At 36.9% G+C, this 20,939-nt stretch overlaps 1 protein-coding gene across 4 annotated transcripts; it reads right to left on the bottom strand.

Annotated features, from left to right (window-relative positions):
• Positions 1–3,824: 3,824 nt before the first annotated feature.
• On the bottom strand, positions 3,825–18,909 carry LOC25497170 (cysteine-rich receptor-like protein kinase 4). Of its 4 annotated transcripts, XM_024785720.2 has the most exons (8): positions 18,080–18,891; positions 17,298–17,428; positions 5,773–5,895; positions 5,549–5,670; positions 5,018–5,228; positions 4,659–4,896; positions 4,404–4,557; positions 3,825–4,249 (listed from the first exon to the last, which is right to left on the bottom strand). In XM_024785720.2, exons 1-8 carry the CDS (start codon positions 18,805–18,807, stop codon positions 3,947–3,949), a joined length of 2,010 nt encoding a protein of 669 aa, XP_024641488.1. In that variant the 5' UTR covers positions 18,808–18,891; the 3' UTR covers positions 3,825–3,946. The 4 variants fall into 4 exon arrangements, with proteins under 4 accessions (XP_024641488.1, XP_024641487.1, XP_039682678.1 ...); XM_024785719.2 differs by having other exon boundaries at positions 17,298–18,894; XM_039826744.1 differs by lacking the exons at positions 3,825–4,249; positions 4,404–4,557; positions 5,018–5,228 and having other exon boundaries at positions 4,759–4,896; positions 17,298–18,906.
• Between the last annotated feature and the right edge of the window lie 2,030 nt (positions 18,910–20,939).

Here is a 20,939-nt window from a genome sequence, read left to right as displayed (position 1 = left end):
TTTTCTATTCCTTTACGTATTTGATTATGATATTTATGATTAAGATGTTTGACTGATTTTATGAGATGTTTTGATGAGGCCTGTATGCCAATACTTATTTATGATGATGAACTTAATCCGCTGCGAAGTTTTTGAATTAATTGTGTTGAAAGATAATTTGTTAATTATCTCATTTATGATTTTATGAAGTGTAGCATTCCGTTTTATGCGGTGAATACTCTGATATATGTTTGAAATTTTTAAGTTGGAAAAACGGGGTGTTACACCTTTGTCTTTCTCTCCGTTGCAAATCTAATTATTTTCAATTTCTTATGTGTTTTTTTTTATCAAAATAATGAGTCTAGTGTTACAAAATGAGTTTGAATTAAGATGAATTGGGAACATTGAATTATCTTGCATATTGATTCCTTTTAGGGTTTGGTGTTCTATGTTTAAAAAAATCAAAACCACTTACATAGGATGAAGTAGGAGTTTTAGAATCAAGCGTTGTTTGACATGAAGTTATCTTTGTAGTCAAAGTCGACTTACTTGATGCCACTGTGTTTTCTATTATGTTACTTTATCAGATTTTATGGATTAATTATTTCCTTTTAACGTTACTTTTTTTTCTCATAATTTTTCAGTGACTGTTGATTTTTCCTTTTCATTGTTTCAGCCCTCCTAAAGCAACAAGGTATCCTTGATTTTGAATTCCTTTTTGGATTGTTGACAACTTGCTCGCGATGGTGGGGCAGAGCTCAGAGTGGTATGACGATGCCTTTGTACTATAGTGTGTTTTTCTTCTTTGTTTGATTTTTGTTCCAATGTTGAAAATAAACAAATTTGCTGGTAGTTTGAAGTTTATATTGGTTGAAAATTGAAACAAAATGTGTTGACTCATTTGGTGGGAGAGACTTTGAATAGTTTGATTTCTTATATTTATGCTTACCATCTCAATTTGAAGATCCTTTTATTTTATTTTTTTAATTTTACTTATATTATAAAGAGTTTCTTTCAAATATTTACATGTATAACTGTGTGTTGAATCATTTAGAATATGGGGTAGCCTTAGATAGCATACATTGCAACTTTGGTTTTCTTATTGATAGTATAACATGAAATACTTATAATGATATTTGAGCAGATCTAACTCAATTATATTATTTTCTGAAAGGATTCTTCATAAAAACTTTAGGCATGAACCAAAAATGTACGACACATTTGGATCTTAAAACAACCTATAACTCAAAAAGCTATTTAGCATGATATTTTATGTTGAGAATGTGTCTTGGTAGATGGTGTTATGTATCTCATTTTCAAATTGCTATATAGTGTTGGTAGTCGATGTGTTTTTAGATCGTAGTTGAATTAAGAAGACTTAAGCTTATATGTCCAAGACTTAAGCTTATATGTTCGGACATGAGGGAGCTTTTTCTTCGTGGCTGTCAGTGTGTGTTATACTGCATTATGTGTTTTGTTTATGTAAGTTTTTTTTCTCCGCTGCTACTTCAAATTCAGGTATGCCTTCAATGTTTCTGTTTTGCCATTTTGTGCGATAGGCTTTGTTCATTCAATTTTACTCTTTGCCTAATCTGTGTTGCATGCATGAATCCATGTCTCTCTTCTTTAGGACTTCTCATGTATAAATAGGGACCATATATTTTATTCATATTTTCTTAAAATTGTTTATATCATTTCTTTTTAACACTCTCTATAACACTTCTTAAATGTGGATCATAAAGATTCAATATCCAAGCTTCAAGCAATAAAGACAAGATAATGAAGTTTGATGAGTCCATTAGTGTCGCTGAGGATAAGATCAAGGCCCGAGATGTTGAAATTGAAGATATCAAAGCTCAAAATCGTTTGCACGAGGAGAAAGCACGTAGGGTTCAACAAGAGAAGCCATAGTTAGAGGATGCTTGCTCAAAATGTAAGGAGAAGATAACTGAAATTGTGGAAGAAGCTAAAAATGTAGCCTCTATTACCATACAAACCCGCGACAAGAAGCGGGAGTTGAATTCAAATTATGATACACTTGAAGGAAATTATGCCATATAAACTCTCACCTCCATAATGAAACTTATATGTTATTTAACGTTTTCAGGTGAATTGGAGCTGATGGTTACATATTTTGCAATAGATACACTTATAAGAAACCAAACTTTGAATTGATATATTTAAATTCAGGGTGGAGTAACATAGGCCGAACAGTTATGGCTATGTATGTCTCTCATATCTTCGACCTATGTAAGACGATCATACGTGAATTAATCGCATTACGTCAGAACAATTCAGTACATTGAGTAACTATATCTTAATTTTATGACCTGTGCGGCAGCATGGGTAAACGATCTAGTTACATAAAGCTCAAGGAAGCTCATGATGCCTATCTTCAACATATTAAATCTCATTACTAAAAAAACAAAAATTAGTGAGGGAAATTTAGTGAGGGAAAACATGAAATCCCTCTCTAATTCCGTCACAAAATTTTGCGACCAAGGAATTTGTGAGGAATTTTATGTTTTCCGTCACAAATTTCCCTCCCTAATTTTGCTTTTCCTAGTAGTGTCTATTGTTTTTAGAATTTTTTATTTGAAAATATGAACATCACAACTAACTATTTCACCATTGGTCGTCAAACTCAGCAAATAATCAGAGTTCCAAAGGTTTGGTCGTGGCCATATGGGTTATGAGATTCAATGTCAATTGCTTATAAATTAAAAGGTTAAATATGTTTTTGGTCCCTATAAATATGTCAACTTTTCCTTTTAGTCCCTCTAAAATTTTCTTTCAACTTTTAGTCCCTATAAAGTTTTCAATCTTCACTTTTGGTCCCTCTTTTAAAGTAAACTCGTATGTAGAATTCATATTATTTAATAAAATTTTCCAGAAAAATTCAAAATATTATAATAATGACTCCAAAAAAAATTATGAATTTTTTAACAAAACATGAATTTAATATGAATTTTTATATTGTTTATGGTTAAAAATTCATATTTAATTTGTGTTTTGTTAAAAATATCTATTTTTTTTTAGGAATTGTTTTTAGAATATTTGATACATTTCTGCACAATTTCATTAAAAAATACAAAAATTAAATTAAAAATAGGGACCAAAAGTAGTGATTGAAAATTTTATAGGGACTAAAAGTTGAAGGACAATTTTAGAGGGACTAAAACGAAAAGTTGACATATTTATATGAAATAAAAACATATTTAACTCTAAATTAAATTATTTGGTGACTCGATTTTATACCTAGATTATTTCTGCCAACTTCTGATGTAAGAATTCCTTTAATGATATGATTAATGTGAATCTATGTTTATGATACGACTTATATGAGAACTATTTTTTATTTTTTTAATAATATTTTGTTCTTGACAAGTATTATGGTATAGTTAGTTTTATCATATGAGAAATTCTATGGTACATCCAACATTTTGAGTGTACCGGTACACAAAATATTAAATTAATAATTAAATTGATTGTTTTTTGTAGAAAAAATAATTATTTTCTATCATTGACAATTATAATAATTAAATCTCATTTACCAAAAGTGTTGATAAAATAAAATTTACTTTTTTTAAATTTTTATTGCTCATAATGAAAAATATTGATTATTTTTTATGAGAAAATGTTAAAAATTTAATATAATTCATATAAACAATGAAATGATGTTTTTTTTTTTTTTTTTTTTCTCATGAGATTGTGTTTTCTAAAATATTAATAATGACAAATAACAACTTATTTCATAAAATAATCATTAATTTATAAATTTATGAATAAGAATATCGGTACACCTCAATTAGAAGCTGGCCAATCATTCCAATTCATTTTATCACTAGTGGTATGACGATGCCTTTATTACCAACAAAGCTATACAAATTACATTGCCCACTTCAAGTAATAGAAATTGAGGTTAGAACAAATACTGTTCACAACAATTAAAAGAAAACCTGACAATCTATCGAGGAAAAAAAGTAGTTGAAGGCATTCCATTGCTAGAGAATAGGGCAGAACTATTGGCATATTCATTATAATTTCTACCTTGCAGGAAAAATGCAGGTTGTTGTGGAGTTGGTAACTCAATTGAATGACTGCTAAGATAAGAAGCAATTGTCAAGATTGAAGGTCTAGCCTCTGGGTCATTTTGAACACATAATAGACCAATCTGAATGCACTTAATGACTTCAGTTTTAGAATAATCTCCTTTAATATTTGGGTCCAATATATTTAAAGGTGTTTTATCCATCCACTGTCTCCATACCTGAAAATATATACCATTTGGTCTAAGCTATGAGATTATTAGGCAAAACGAGCTTCAAATACAAAATTGGATCGAGAAGTATGTAAAATCTGATCAAAGATAATTTCAACTAAGAAGTAATGAAAAGATACTATTGCTATATCATTACACTCACAGAATTCAAGAGGCTATTAGCAACATGTTGTGGTTCATATGAACTTATATTCTTCTTTCCAGCTACAATCTCTAGGATCATGACTCCAAAACTATAAACATCTGATTTTTCAGAAAATTGTCCAAACATTGCATATTCTGGCGACATATAACCACTGTAAAAAAAAAAAAAAATTGATGTTAATTTAACTTAAATGTACGGCAATCAATAAGAACCGGGGATAAGATAACAAAGTAGTAAACATTTAAAACTTACTATGTTCCAACAATTCTATTTGTACTTCCTTCGTCTTGACTTATTTCGACCATTCGTGCCAAACCAAAATCTGAAATTCTAGGAATCATATTTTCATCTAATAGAATATTACTTGGTTTGAGATCACGATGTATAACTTTGAGTCGAGAATGTTCATGCAAATAAAGAATTCCTCCAGCAATTCCTCCTATGATGTTAAAGCGTTCAACCCAAGTTAACAACTTTTGCTGTTGAGAATCTACAAAATTGTTTATGAAATAAAATCAACTTCATATATAAAAAAAGCTATATGTGGAATGCATGAATCTTAATATTGACAAATGAAAGGGTTATAGCCTTTTAGGTTAAAAGTGTCATACCAAATAAAAAGTAATCAAGACTTTTGTTGGAAACATATTCATAAATAAGTATCTTCTCATGTCCTTCAAGGCAAAAACCAATAAATGTGACTAGATTTCTGTGTTGAAGCTTGGCTATCAATAAAATTTCATTCTTGAACTCCTCTACACCTTGCTTAGAACTTCTTGAAAGCCTCTTTATAGCTACTTCTCGTCCATCAGAAAGGATACCCTAATCATATATTAAAAAATAAGGATTCCTTTACCTTTGAACAATATTTTCAATTTAGTCTGTATGTTACATTTGGGTGGATTTTTCTTTTCAATTACCACTAAGTGAAGATGAAAGTAAAGTACAAGAAAAAATGCATTTTGAGCAATACAAAAAATAATATTTAAAATTTCTAACAAAATGTTTGATCTACTTTTAATATTTATTTTTAAAAAACTTTAGTGATGTCTTGTTTATCTTTATTGGTGAAAATAAAAAAACAAGAAATATCATATAATCATACAAGTAAACAGACACTAAGCCTTCTCTTATGTTCTCACCTTGTAAACCTCTCCAAATCCTCCTTTGCCAAGGTAATTGTCCTTAGAAAAGTTGTTTGTTGCTGCTTCAATTACCATCCAATCGAATTGTAGTGGTTCTAAAGTCGCACTTTCTTCACCAACTAGATAAAATTTATTTGATGTTGGTTTTTAAACTTGTTTAAAGTTTATAAGAAATTGCATTTTCAACAAAACTTTTTTATTCTTCCATAAATAATACTTACAATTTTCTCGAAGAATAGTCTTGCGACTCTTTCTTCTCCATCTCTTTATCAAAAAGTAGCCAATAGAAAAGAGCATCACCAAAATAATAATAGGGACAACAATGAATATAATTGTCTTCTTCTCTGCACAAAACCATTAATATTTATAAATGTCATAATTTACATGTAGAAATAACCAACAAAAATTTATGTTTCTTATAAAATTGTTTACTTTTTAAAAAGAAAGTAAAGACAACATTCAATTGATGAACTTGAACACAATTCCTTTTAAAAGAAAAGAATGTACTTGAATACAATTGTTCAAGCTTCATTATTATTATTTGGTTTACAAGTAAAGCTTCGTGTACGTTAAATAGTGTAAGGTAAAGAAATGCAAGGAATAAAAATAGGCTCCGTGAGTGGAGTAGACTCAATGATTCAACAATTATTTCTCTGCCTTTATTTCATAAAACATTCCAATACATATAGGATAAGAACTCAATCCTAGTACTAAGGGACAACTGTAGGTAGCTATCAACCTTATGACTAAGAGAATTGCACAGTGGTAGAGCAAAAGGAACATTCTAGTGTTTAGGTGACTAGGCAGTAATTCAAGTGGTCCTATGACCCTTAATGGACACGTCATAATCCTTCAAGTACTTGGGGTGAGTCTTGTTTCTCTTGGGTCTTAGTTGAGAAGGTTGGACCATGTTGTCCTCATAAGCTATCCATTCATCATCAGTGTCATGGCCCATAACATCCTTCCCTTCTTGGAAAAACACCTTGTCCTCAACGTGGAGGTGAGGACAAAGCTGCTAAAACCTCAGACAGATTCTCTATGTTGCACCTTTCGGATATAGGTCACTCCATTGGACTAGTATCAACGTCTTCGGTGGAGTCCTTCCAATCAAGAATAGAAAGGGGTTGGATGATTGGCTGATTGTTTAATGTTTCCTCCGGCAGGTCCAATTGAGTATGTGAGGCGTTGTGGCATGGTCCGTAGTAATGCTTTGAAAGCTTATTCATGCGATGCCCTACAACTGAAGTTTTCCAATAAGGTCGTATTTTGAAAAAGACCCAATCACCAACTTGGAATGTATGTGGTATCCTGTGACGGTCTGCGTACTGTTTCATGTTGTCCTGTGCTTTCGGCAATTTATTTCGCAAGACTTGAAGTATGTGTTCCCTAGAGTTGAGCTCAACATCAACTGCCTCTACTAAGGAAGTGCCAACAATGTATTGGGGGTAAAGATGGAGATTGTTTACCATATAACACTTGATAAGGTGATACCCCGGTAGAAGTGGGAATAGACGAGTTGTAGTGCCATTCAGCCCAATGCAAAAAATTGCCCCATTTATGAGGCTGATCACAGACAAAACAGCAGAGGTACTTGTTTACTAGTGTTTTCGGAAAACTACAGGCTAGTTCTAATATTACAAGCGAGACCGAACTAAAAATCTCAGGACATGTTGTGCAAAGGTTTTGATCGAAAACAGTTTGAAAAAAGGGCCACGAAATGCACTTAGGTTACTTAGAGAGCAAGATGAGTTTTAGAGTAAAAAGGCACTGTCTCTCGACAAGTTTGAGATTGCAAGTAAAAGCAAGATAAAATTAAAGGTAAGGGTAAAAGTTTAAACACATAAACTTAAAGGAAATGTAGAATTCATTGCATTAAAAGTAAAATGGTCTACAAATCAATTTACTTACATTATGTATAACTCGTGTCTCTAGACACCGATAGTTTAAGTGTTGTAGAATTTTTATAAATTGTTTGCGACCTATTTTCAGACTAGGAAACTCTTATTTATACATAAAGAAAATAACGGGCAAAAGACTAATCCCATGATCAGCACTTGCTCCATCTTTGGCTGCTTGTCCGACGTTCCCACAAAGGAACCACCTTTGAGCTTGAAATCGTGCCTTTCCCACCTTGACTATTTGACTTCGACGCAATCACGCTCTTGATCACGCGCACTAAGCTTGCTATTATGTCGAAATCCTCAAATTAGAATAAGAAAGCTTTCGATTCCTACAAATTTAAAAATCAACTAAATGTTGACCACATTAAATGAACTTGTCTAAATTACACGCTAAAAAGATGCCCTGCATGCCTTTCTCCAAACCTTCTCTTTCTTTATATCTTCCCTGGTACTATTCCCAAAAAGATTGCTGCTTCGACTCTTTATTACCAAAAAGTTTGCTGCTTTACGCATTAGTAGGTTGTTTTCTTTTAGGGCATCTGCAATACTTCACCGCCAAATATCTGAGGACATTGAGGTGCTCAGGGATGTTTTTGACGATTTTTTACACCTTCTCACCATCCCTTCACCCAACGTGGGACAGTGGAGGTTCATGCAACAACTCATCCTCAGTGGCCATGCGCTTTTCTGCGTTGTTAGAGCAGCCCAAATGCTTCATCAGCCCCATCCAAACTTGCCAAAGATTCAATTTGTGTTGAGTAACCCCTACTTTGTAGAATCATATGAAGCCACATATTTTATGATCATGCTGAGGGTGTCGGCCAGTGAGGGTTTCAACAGGGACCACGTTTTGTCCCTCTTCAATGATCTTTTTCTTTACATCTTTCGTTTACTGCCGGCCACTTAAGGCCTTCTTAATCTAATGCTCCGGCTAAACAACCATGATTTTTCTCTAAGCATTTTTCTTTGATGTGATGATCATCCTCATCATTCTCTAAAGCTAGGGAACTTAGATTTTCCACATAAGGTTCTGCGTCGAAAGTCTCCCTTTTCCACATAACGTGTTTCCTAAAAAGCCTCGAAGTTTCTTGATGTTGCTAGGTGGTGGCCAATTGCTCAGTGCTCGAATCTTTTCAAGGTCAGGACCAACACCATTCGAAGACACGATATGGCCTAGATAAGAATTGGATTTTTGGGCAAATGCTCATTTGGATTGTTTAAGAAAAAAACTGGTTGTCCATTAGATAGCGAAAAACAATATCTAAATGAATGAGGTGGTCATGGAAAGTGTGAATGTAGATCAGAATGGCATCAAAAAATACGATGACAAAGCAACGAAGGTGAGGTGAGAATATCTGGTTCATAATAGCCTGAAATATGGACGGTGCGTTACATAACCCAAAAGGCATAACGAGGAATTTTTAATGGCATTGATGAGTGTGGAATATTGTTTTATGGATGTCATCTGGGTGCATACGAATCTTGTGATATTGTTAGGGTTTGGTTCCTTGTTGGGATAGGACAAGGGAATCCTCCTTTAAGAATTTAGAGAAAGAGACTGGAATAATTTTCTGCTCCTTTATTTCATGATTCAATTTGGTTCTTATAGCCACAGAGTATTGATCTAATGGCTGTCATACAATTGATCATAAGGCTGCCCTTGCTTTAGGGAGACAACTAACGGCCTAGTGCCAGCAATTAAATATAAGATAGAGTACAAACAGATGGAATCAGACACATTATTTGTCAGCTAGCGGTGACTTCTCCCATCCTTTGCATTTGAACCGCCACTCACACATAGTCCTTGAGGTGAGCTGGCTTCTTGATGAGTCTTTTGGGCTTAGTGTTCAGTTGGGCTGCAGTTGGAGTTGGGCTTTGGCTAACATCACCTGGGTCTGGAAAAATCACCTTGTCCTCAAGGTGATATTTCTGTTGAAGCATGTTCCAATCCTCCCAGCTAGTATCCTCAGGGGCGAGCCCTTTCCATTGAACCAAGACCATAGGAGTAGGTGGATCGGTAGTAGTCTCCAGCTTTTGATTAATTAGTGCAAGCGGTTCAACCAAGGGGTGGTTCTCAATAGCAGAAGGTGGCAGGTCATTGGAGTATGTGACAGGTCCATGATGTGGTTTGAGGAGAGAACAATGGAAGACGGGGTGAATTCTGGATTGTGGTGGTAATTCAAGACGGTAGGCAACCTTTCCAATGCGTTCCGTGATGCGGAAGGGTCCATAAAAGCGTTTGGATAACTTTGTGTAGGCAGCATCTGAGAGACTCTTCTGACGATAAGGGCGGAGGCGGACATAAACCCACTGTTCTGGAATAAATTCAACTTCCCTGCGTTTCTTGTCAGCAAAGTGTTTCATCTTATCTTGTGCCTTCAGCAGATTGCGGCGCAGTTTCTCAATGAGTTGTTGTCGGTTGTCCAGCATGGAATCTACAGCTTCAATTGTAGATGATCCCTGAAGGTACCTAGGAATAGAAGGTGGTTCTCTGCCAAAGGTAATTTGGAAGGGAGAGAACCCAGTTGAGGAATGCACTGAAGTATTATAGGACCATTCTGCCAAGGAGAGAAATTTCGACCATTGGGACGGTTTGGAGTGGACAAATGAGCGTAAGTATTGTTCCAAGACGCGGTTGTACACCTCTGTTTGACCATCAGATTCGGGATGATAGGAGGTGCTCATGCGTAGCTTAGTACCGCATAGAGAGAACAGGTCACGCCAGAATTTGCTGAGAAAAATTGGGTCCCTGTCGGAGACAAGACTGCGGGGAATGCCATGTAATTTGCAAATGTTGTTAAAAAAGATAGTGGCAACCCGGTGAGCAGTAAAGTTGGGTGCAAGGGGGGCTAAGTGGACGCCCTTGGAGAAGCGATCAACGACAACTAAGATGGCAGTGTGGGTATTGGACGGTGGTAAGCCAGTGATGAAATCTAGTGATAAGTCTTCCCAAATGGCATTTGGGATGGGTAGGGGTTGGAGAAGGCCAGGGGTTTTTCTAGTTTCATATTTCATCTGTTGGCAAATTAAGCACTCAGTAATGAATGTCTTGACATCATTACGCATGTCCTCCCACCAGAAATTGGCTTGTACTCTCGCAAGCGTCTTAGTGATACCCATATGGCCGCCCAAGGGGGAAGCATGGTATTCCTCTAAGATGGTTAAACGGAACGGCAGGTCAGGGTCCAACCAGATTCTGTTTTTGTAAAAAATGAGGCCATTTTGAATTTTGTGGTGTGGAAAAGATTGGGGTTTTTGTTGAATTTGAGTGAGCAAGGTGTTGAATGGTTGGCTAGCAGCCAATGCTAGTTTAAGATGCTCTAAGAAGGTGAAGTTTGGCATAGAGAGAGAGAGATTCATACCTGAGGTTGTCTCTGGATGGCGGGAGAGTGCATCGGCTACGACGTTAGTTTTACCGGACTTGTATTGAATTGAGTAATCATATCCCATCAGTTTTGACAAGTAGAGTTGCTGCTCTGGTGTTTGGATGACTTGGGTTAATAACTCTTTGAGGCTTTGGTGATCGGTAAAAATCACAAAGGGGTGGCCAAGTAAGTATTGGCGCCATTTCTTTACGGCGGTGGTGATGGCATGGAGTTCTCTGATGTAAGTGGAAGACCGTCGTAAGCGAGGGCAAAAGGGTTTGCTGAAGAAGGCGATAGGGTGAGAATCTTGCATCAGTACGGCGCCCATGGCCAGGCCGGATGCGTCTGTTTCCAAGACAAATGGTTTGGAGAAGTTTGGTAAGGCTAAGGTCGGAGTCTGGGTCATCGCTTTCTGGAGGGCTTGGAAAGCAGCAGTAGCTTCGTCGGACCAGATAAATGAGTCCTTACGAAGTAGATTGGTTAAGGGTAGTGCTATGGATGCGTAACCTTTGACGAATTTTCTGTAGAATCCAGTTAACCCAAGGAATCCTCTTAATTCAGTGACTGACTTGGGGAGGGGCCAGTTGAGTATTGATTGGATTTTGGAAGGTTCTGGGAAAACGCCATCAGTGGAGACCATGTGACCCAAGTATTCAAGTTGTCTCTGAGCAAATAGGCATTTAGAAAGTTTCAAGAAGAAATTGCCATTTACTAAGGTCTGGAATACTTGTTCCAAATGCTGAAGATGCTCCTTTAAGGATGTGCTGTAGACTAGTATATCGTCGAAGAAGACGATGACAAAGCGGCGGAGGAAGGGACGGAACAGGTCATTCATGGTGCCTTGGAAAGTGGATGGTGCGTTGCTGAGGCCGAAAGGCATGACTCGAAATTCACAGTGCCCTTGGTGGGTGCGGAATGCTGTCTTTGGGATGTCTTCCTCATGCATCCGGATCTGGTGAAAGCCTTGTCTGAGGTCTAGTTTGGAGAACCATGAAGCTCCGCCAAGTTCGTCGAGTAACTCGTCGATGGTGGGCATGGGGAATCTGTCGCGGATGGTGATGTTGTTGAGTGCACAGTAATCGACGCAGAAACGCCATGTACCGTCTTTCTTTTTTACGAGCAGCACCGGTGAGGAGAAGGAACTATGGCTTGGTCGGATGATGTGGGCGGCCAACATGGTTTGAATTTGTCGTTCTATTTCGTTTTTCTGGAAATATGGGTAGCGGTATGGGCGGACATTGATTGGTTTTTAGTTGGGGAGTGTGGTGATGCGGTGGTCTGAGGGTCGTGATGGAGGTAAGTTGGTGGGTTCAGTGAAAACTGTCTGGAAACGATGGAGTAGGTTTTGGATTGGTGAGATTGGGTGTGGGTCGGGTGAGTTTTGGGTCGCGGGTCGGGTTACAGCTTGGATATGGAATAGTTCAGAAGCTGAATGGGTTTGGACACATCTTTTGAGTTGTTGGGCTGAGATTGCGTTGGGCACAGTTGGTTTGATTCCTGTGAGGGTAACTGTTTGGTTATTTGAGGTGTAGGAAAGTGTGAGGGAGGTATAATCCATGAGGACTGGACTGATAGATCTCAGCCAAGGGGCTCCTAACACCACGTCAGCTCCACAAAGTGGTAAGGAGTAAAAATCAATATTGAAGGTCTGTGTTTGTAATGAGATGGGAATGGATGAACATAAACTATGACATTCCAGTATGCTACCATTACCAACCATGACTTTAAGGGTATTTGTTGGATGTGAAGGCAACTCTAAAAATTTTGCTATACGAGTTTGCACAAAATTGTGAGTACTACCGCCATCGATAAGGACTGTAACTGGGTGGTTTGAGATGTGGCCTCGTATTCGAATGGTGGCTGGGTCGGTACCGCCAGAAAGGGCGTGAAAGCTTATGTGAGCCTCTTGGTCTGGTGGTTCAGGGATAATGGTGGTTGGGTTAATATCTTGGTCATTGGTAGTAGTGTCAGTTTGTGTAGGTGGGTCGGTGTCGAAACCGTCATCGGAAATCAGGAGGAAGAATCGGCCTTTGCACTTGTTTTGTGGGGTGAAGGTTTCATCACAGTTATAACATAGTCCCTTTTCACGACATGAGGCCATCTCCTCCGTCGAGAGTTTGCGAAAATTGACACGTGAAGGGGTTGGAGCAGGGAGTAGCGGTGGTAAGGTTGAAGAGGAAGGAACCACAGAAAGAGGTGAGGGGTTGTGGAGCTTACCCTTAAAGTGGTGCCGGCGGTCTGTGAGTTTGTCTTCCTGGAGTTTTGCAAGGGCGGTGGCCTGAGAAAGGTTCATCGGTCGGAGAGCCTGAACTTCACGGCGGATATCCGGCGTGAGACCGGAGATAAAACAGCTCAAGAGGAACGGTTGTGGGAGTCCGACGATGCGATTTGCAAGGCGTTCAAACTCATGGAGATATTGGTTGACAGAAGAACGTTGAGTGAGTTTGAACAGAGCACTGGATGGGTCGTCATAGTAGGATGGGGCAAAACGGGTTTCAAGGGCTTGCAACAAACCATACCAAGAAGTGATTTGTTGGTTCCTATGCATCCATTGGTACCAGCTCAGTGCTTGACCTTCCATGTAGAAGGAAGCAACGGTGAGTCTATCTTCCTCAGAGGTCTGATGGTAGTCAAAAAACTGGTTTATTTTGAATATCCAGCCCATTGCATCAGAGCCATCAAATCTGGGTACATCTAGTTTCATACGAGGAGGGGGTGGATTTGGTGGTGGTGGAGGTGGTGGTGATGGTGGAGATGGGGTGGTGGTGAGTATGGCGAGTTGGTTGAGGATGGTATCGACCTTTTCTGATAGTTCATCAAGGCGTTCTGAGTTTGTGGGTGCCATGGAAATAGAGTAGAGGCAATGAAAGCACCAATTTGTTAGGGTTTGGTTCCTTGTTGGGATAGGACAAGGGAATCCTCCTTTAAGAATTTAGAGAAAGAGACTGGAATAATTTTCTGCTCCTTTATTTCATGATTCAATTTGGTTCTTATAGCCACAGAGTATTGATCTAATGGCTGTCATACAATTGATCATAAGGCTGCCCTTGCTTTAGGGAGACAACTAACGGCCTAGTGCCAACAATTAAATATAAGATAGAGTACAAACAGATGGAATCAGACACATTATTTGTCAGCTAGCGGTGACTTCTCCCATCCTTTGCATTTGAACCGCCACTCACACATAGTCCTTGAGGTGAGCTGGCTTCTTGATGAGTCTTTTGGGCTTAGTGTTCAGTTGGGCTGCAGTTGGAGTTGGGCTTTGGCTAACAGATATCCAGAACCCATGTCAAGCTTGGTGAAACATTGAATGCCATATAGTTTGTCAAGAAGTTCGTCAATGGCTGGGATCAGAAACTTGTCATGAATGGTAATGGCGTTTAATGTTCGATAATCGACGCAAAAACGGCAAGTGCTATATTTTTTGCGGACAAGCAAAACCGATGAGGAAAATGCACAAGAGGTTGGCTGTATGATCCATTGATTTAGCATTTCTTGGATTTGAGACTCAATTTCTTGTTTTTGGAAGTGTGGGTAGCGATAAGGTCGAACATTGATGGCATTAGTGTTGAATGTGAGGGGAATTTGCTGATTGGTTTTCCATGGAGCAGGTAAGGTTGAGGGTGTGGAAAATAGATTGGAATATGAGGTTATGAGCATTTGTATTTCAGGATTGAGAGGCTTTGGTGATGTGTTGGGTGTGTCAATTTGATGTGGGTCAAGGTGAAAGGCCAAAAGTGTATCAATGGAGTGAGTGGATATAAGGCGGTGAAATTGATGGAGGGAAGCCTCGGTTGGACTAGGTTTGGGTTGTCCGAGAAATTGGACGAGTTATCCCTCTCTAAAAAATGTCTTGAGCCATTGAACTCCAAAAACAAGTTCAGCTCCACTAAAAGGTAATATAAAGAGATAAACTAGAAACATGTGTCAGTCGAGGTAGAGGCAAACCTGATGGCACATAGATTTACATTGAAGTTCTTCACCATTACCCCCAAGAACTTGAAAGGTTTGGGTCGGTTGTAGTGTTTGGCCCAACTATTGAGCAATTCTATCTTGGATGAAGTTATTGGTACTCCCATTGTCCACGAGGATGGTAAGTTGTTCGTTGTGGATATGGCCCAATACTCTTAGGGTTTGTAGTATGTTATGACCCATGAGGGCGTGAAAGCTGATTTGCGGGTTTGTTCCGAATTCGGGTGTGGATTCAATATTGGATTCAGAGTATGGTTCATGGGTTAATAGTAATTAGGTCATGGCTTCACCTATTGGATCTGCTAGTTCAGGTTCGACGGTTCGTAGCGGTCATCACAATGATAGCACAGTCCTTGCTCACGTCGAGCTTGAAGTTCTGTCGGTGAGAGGCATTTGATGGATGGGCGTGTTTTTAGGGAAGTTGGGTTTGATGAATTTGTGGGGATAGGGTTTGTAATGAGGCTGGGACGGGGCTGTTGGCGTGGTGTAGAGTGTTGGGATGATGAAGATGGGAAATTGTCAAGGCGACAATGAAATAGCGTCTAAGATATATCCATAATTTTTTTCTTCCTGCAATTTTTCCAAAATAATTGCATGAGAGAGAGAGAGAGACATTGATTGGAAAGCTTGGACCTCTCTTTGGATTTCAGGTTTGAGGCCAGAGATGAAACAACTTAAGTAACATTGTAGGCGAAGGCCAATAATGCGATTTGCTAAAGTTTAAACACGAGATTGGTAGTTTTGAACTGTGGTGGTTTGACAGAGTTTGTAGAGAGTGCCATTTGGATCTTCAAAGTATGAAGGGGAAAAAGGCAGTTCAAGAGCATGGAGAATAGTAGGTCAAGAATGAAGCTAACCATTAGAGTGCATCCAATGGCACCACGTGAGGGCATCTCCTTCCATGTAGAATGATGCTCTATTCAAGCATTGTTCTTCCGGTGTGCGATGGAACTGAAACAAATGCTTGATTTTGAAAATCTAGCTCAGGGGTTCCTTTCCATCAAACATGGGAATATCAAGTTTAATGAATGTGTTTGGAAAAAATTTCACTGTTCTTAGATCTGGTGGATAACCTGTGAAGCCTGGTGGTCCGATACGGATTCGCAGTTGATTGAGTACGGTTGAAACAGTTATTAAATCAGTGCGAAAAGCTTGTTGGTTTTGCAGGATTTCATTCATGGTGTAAATTAGGTCAGCCATGGAAGGAGGTGGGGGAGGTGGATCCATAGCAATGAAAGCACCAATGTAAGGTACTCTCTTATAACAAAGAGGATAAATGAAATGTAAGGAATAAAAATAGGCTTCGTGAGTGGAGTAGATTTAATGATTGAACAATTATTTCTGTACCTTTATTTCATAAAACATTCCAATACATATAGGATAAGAATTCAATCCTAGTACTAAGGGGCAGCTATAGGTAACTATCAACCTATGACTAAGAGAATTGCACAGCTGTAGAGCAAAAGCAACATTCTAGTATTTAGGTGACTAGGCAGTAATTCAAGTGCTCCTATGACCCTTAATGGACACATCATAATCCTTCAAGTACTTGAGGAGGATCTTGATTCTCTTGGGCCAGACTTGAGAAGGTTAGATCATGTTGTCCTCGTCAACTATCCATTCATCACCAGTGCCTTGGCCCATAACAAATAGCCTTTTAGTTTTTTTTTTTTTGAGGGAGAAACAATTTTCATTAAACAAAGTCTGGTATCAAATCAAACGCCAAGACATCAAAAATACAACTAGGAGCATCTCTAAATCCAAACACAATCTGGATTTGAAATAGCAAATTTTGCAAGATAGTGTACTGCTTGATTAGCCACACGTCTAACGTGCACTAAATCGTAACTATGGAAAGATGAAAATAACAATTTACCGTCATCCAAAATGAGACCTATGTAAGATTGACCATGGTGCTGGTCCCTAAGAGCTGTGATAGTGTTGAGAGAGTCAGGTCTTAGGTTTAAGAAAAGCATATCCCTTGCAAACTTCAAGCCAAGTTTCAATGTCATAGTCTCTGCTATGTCTGAATCCGGTAAAACCAATCTCTTACAGCAGGTTGTAGCAGCAGTATTTGTGTTTGGTTTAACTCAATATAATATCTATTCATACTTGGCTTGTGATCTTGAAGTGTACTTCTGTCAAGGTCTTGAATTTGATTCTCTCTCGTGCCAATTTCTATGAGCTAACTTGTCTTCTTCAAAATATATATACACACACACTATAGGATCAATATCAATTATTCTATATTGAGGATTCAAATAGATATTCTAATTTTTATGATTTGCTCTCTCGAAAATTTATTGAAAACAAATATTACTTGAGCTGATTTAACAACTCTAGAGTGGATAACTCACTTTAAAGCATAAAGTAAGAAATATCAACTTTCGACGAAAAATAATGATATGTTCTATATGCACGTTCATAGAAAACCATTCATGATTGAAATATTTATATCTGATTTTCTCACTTTAGAAGAATTTAATCATACTTGAACAAAGAGTTCACCTGCATGTCTTGTAGGGAGTAGAGCTTCGTCGCCGTCCATGTAAAATTTGAACAATTCAAACCTCAGATTGCAGCTAGGATATAAGATTCTTCCTCCAACACTTCCCAAAAATGACCATGGAATTTCTTTACTGATCATATCATTTAGACATGAATTGCATTCGTCAGTTGACAAATCTTTTGTACATTGTTCAACAGTATACAAGGTTTGTTTATCATTCAATATCAATGAATTTGTCGTAAATTTTTCATCATTGTTCCCCGTAACATTGACAAGTTCGGATAATTGATTTGATAATGCATTTGTGAACAAGTTTTGGTCCGGGATGGGATCATTGGTAACATTTATATCGCTAAACATAGGTCTTGTTTCAAAGTGATTGAAGAAATACTGATTTGAATAGCGAAGTAAGCAATGGCTGTACCAAATTATACCCTGTGGGGAGTATTGACACTTTGAGTATAGTTCTTCCGTTGCGTTTTTGACGCATTGAACACAGAGTCTAGAAGGAAGATCACCTCGACACATGAAGAGACCATACACAATTTCTTCCACTTTAAGGCTATGAAATTTTTTGCCGATGGTGGCGTTCGACAACAAATAAGACAGAAGTAATTTGATGTTTTTGTCAGTGATTGTGTTGTGGTTTCTTGAGCAATTATAGGAAAGATAAAATGATTCTTCTGAAAGTTTAGAATCTTGTTTGGAATCATTTGTTCGAGGAGCTAGCTCATTTGGTGAAAGAACAGTAATAGACCTATAAAATGGATATAATTCATACCTTACATTACAGCTAGGATAAAGAAATCTCCCTCCCACCTTTCCATCACAACTCTTTGAAACTTTCTCAATAGCACTACTGAGACAGGTTCTGCAATCATTAGGCGACAAATCCGGCGTGCACTGAGCTAGACAGTAAAGGGTCTGATTTTCCGAATCTTGTGCTTCTTTGGTTGCAAACTTCTCGTTTTTGTCACCAATAAGTGGACTTGCTGCTTCATCTACAGTTCGATTCATGGTTGTAAACAATAAAGACACAAAGCTCTTCGTGTTTGTGACATTGGCGGTATTGCACCAGTGAAAACCTGGCATCATATCGATCGTGGAAAAGAAAGATATGTTAGAGTATCGAACCATGCACTCGCCGTACCAAATCACAGCTTGTTTGGACAAAGAGCACGCTGAGGATAGCTGATTGGTTGCTTTAACTATGCAGTCCTGACATAGCAGAGACGGTATGTCACCTCTACACATGAACGATCCATAGACGGACTCAGAAGGATTTATACTAGTGACTGTATGGTTGTAGAATTTGGTGTTTCCTTTGGCTTTTGATGACAATGAAGAGAAGAGGTTTAAGAGATTGCTTTGGAAGGTGCTGCTGGGTTTGGTAACGTTGTTGGGACAAATTGTATTCAAATATAATGGAGAGTCTTGTGCCATGATAGTTGCAGAAAAGAGGAGGCTAATAACAAGGATGGAGAAATGAAGAATTTTAGAGTAAGCCATGGAATTTCTTTTTTAATGAGTCTGTTTGATTTGAAATGATAATACAGATATGTAAAAAAAGTTAGACACTATTTTATACAGCTTTTTTTTATAAAGGTCAACAGTCTCCTTTAAAAAAAAAAAATAAAGCTGAAGACTCTAGGTGGTCTTTTAAAGTAATCCTTATACTTTAGTCATACATTATCCCCTTGATGAATTTGGGTAACTTACCTTAATGACAAGTAGGACTTGACTATGAAATAAAGGAGATAGAGATCACATATTAAATTAAGAAGTTTGATGTTATTGAGATGAAAATGATAATTGATTGTAAGAATAAATAAGAAGAAAGATGATATTTTTTGACAGAGGTAAATTACGTCTAATTCATCAGCAGGTAATGTAGAAAAAACAAATTTACATGTTTGTTCATAGCATACTTTTTTTAAATAGAGAAGATTAAGTGGTTTTTTTTTTTTCAAAAATTTATTTAGCTAAAAAGTCAAATTAAAAGTCATTCAATAAAAATTTACAAGGTCTATCAAACTTTGGTGACCAAAAAGTTATCTTACCTTTCTTAGCTTTTTTTTGTTTTTTTTTTGTTTTGTTTACATTTACTTTTCTTAGCTTGGATACATTGCAAAATCCAATTATATTTCATTTTATTAATGTAATACTCAAAGTATGAAGATTATATACCTAGTTAACAAATTACTTCTTTAAAATTGCCTACTTAATACATCACATATGAATATTTTATTATTATTGTTGTTAAATAAATTTTTTTACATTTAATTAAATTTTAATTTTTCTAACTTTCTTTAGTAAATTAACTCCACCAAACCCATTAAAGTACCCAACAAACCTATTCGCAGGGGTATACCCAACAAACCTAAGTGGTACCGATGAATTTTTCTGATATAAATTAAATTTTGACTTTTTTTTTATCATCCTATTGATTTATCGTGTACCCTTTGTAGTTTAAATTATAGAATTCAAATAAAAACTTCAAAAACACGTTGAAATATTTCAGATTTTAGAATCTGAATAGGACATGCGAGATATTCATAGAGTGAGAAAAATGATAACCTAAATCTTTTCATAAAAGGATTTTTCTACGATCCCTCCTTGTTTTATTTGACCATCCTGTTTTTCTTTAAGGATTTTCCACAGTTCCTCCATGTTTTATTTGACCATCCCGTTTTTCTTAAAAAATAAATTAAAATATTTTTTAAAAAGTATTTTCCATCATTCAAATTAGATGCTTCGCTAAGACTTTTTATTTTTTGAAAGAGATGCTTTGCCGTCTTTAAACACTTGTGAGGAAATCAAACTAATTTTTGTGGAAAAGCTAATTTTTTTAATGGTATTTAGATTTTCATTAATATTTTTAAAAACTTATTATACGGTCCAAGGACCTACGAATCAGAAGGAAGGATTTTGGAATTGTATTCTACCTTCCATTGATAGTGTTATTTGCGATATGGACTACAACGTATTATATGGTTACTGAGTTTTCACATATTCTAGTGTATCTGTTTGGATCTTTTCGTTATGAGCATCTTCTTTTTGAATGAAGTTTTTCCAAGGTTGTGGACCTGTAGTGGGATGTGGAATGCTTCTTTATGTCATCATCTTTCAATATTGATCTTATCTTCAAGTTCTTATCACCTGTGGTTTGATAAATAATTGGTACGTTGAATTATACTTTACATCATTAAGATGTATCAATTACTCCTTAAAAAAATGTATCAATTGCTAATTTAATTACTTTACTTAACTAAAACAATTAGGGTATGGGTAATAAGTTTCCATAACAATGGTTAACGAATCTATAAATATAAAATTTGTTTTGAAAATATAAGTATTGACTTTTGATTAAGTAATAATTACATTACTTTTAATAAAAAGCTACTTGTTTTGTCCGCGTAAACTTAACTCAGTTGGTAAGGACATTGCATAGTATATGCAAGGTTCGGGATTCGAACTCCAGACACTACCAAAAAAGTTACTTGTTTTGGTTGTTTAACCAATGCCTTGAGGGAACTATTTAGCATTCTCCAAACAATTATTACTACCTCCGTCCTAAAATATGTGACCAAGTTTGACTATGTGAATTCTAAAACAATTATTACTCCCTCCGTCCTAAAATA

This window comes from Medicago truncatula, chromosome 6 (assembly GCF_003473485.1).
Source record: "Medicago truncatula cultivar Jemalong A17 chromosome 6, MtrunA17r5.0-ANR, whole genome shotgun sequence".
NCBI classification, from domain to species: domain Eukaryota; kingdom Viridiplantae; phylum Streptophyta; class Magnoliopsida; order Fabales; family Fabaceae; genus Medicago; species Medicago truncatula.
This window is presented reverse-complemented; position numbering and strand designations above follow the sequence as displayed.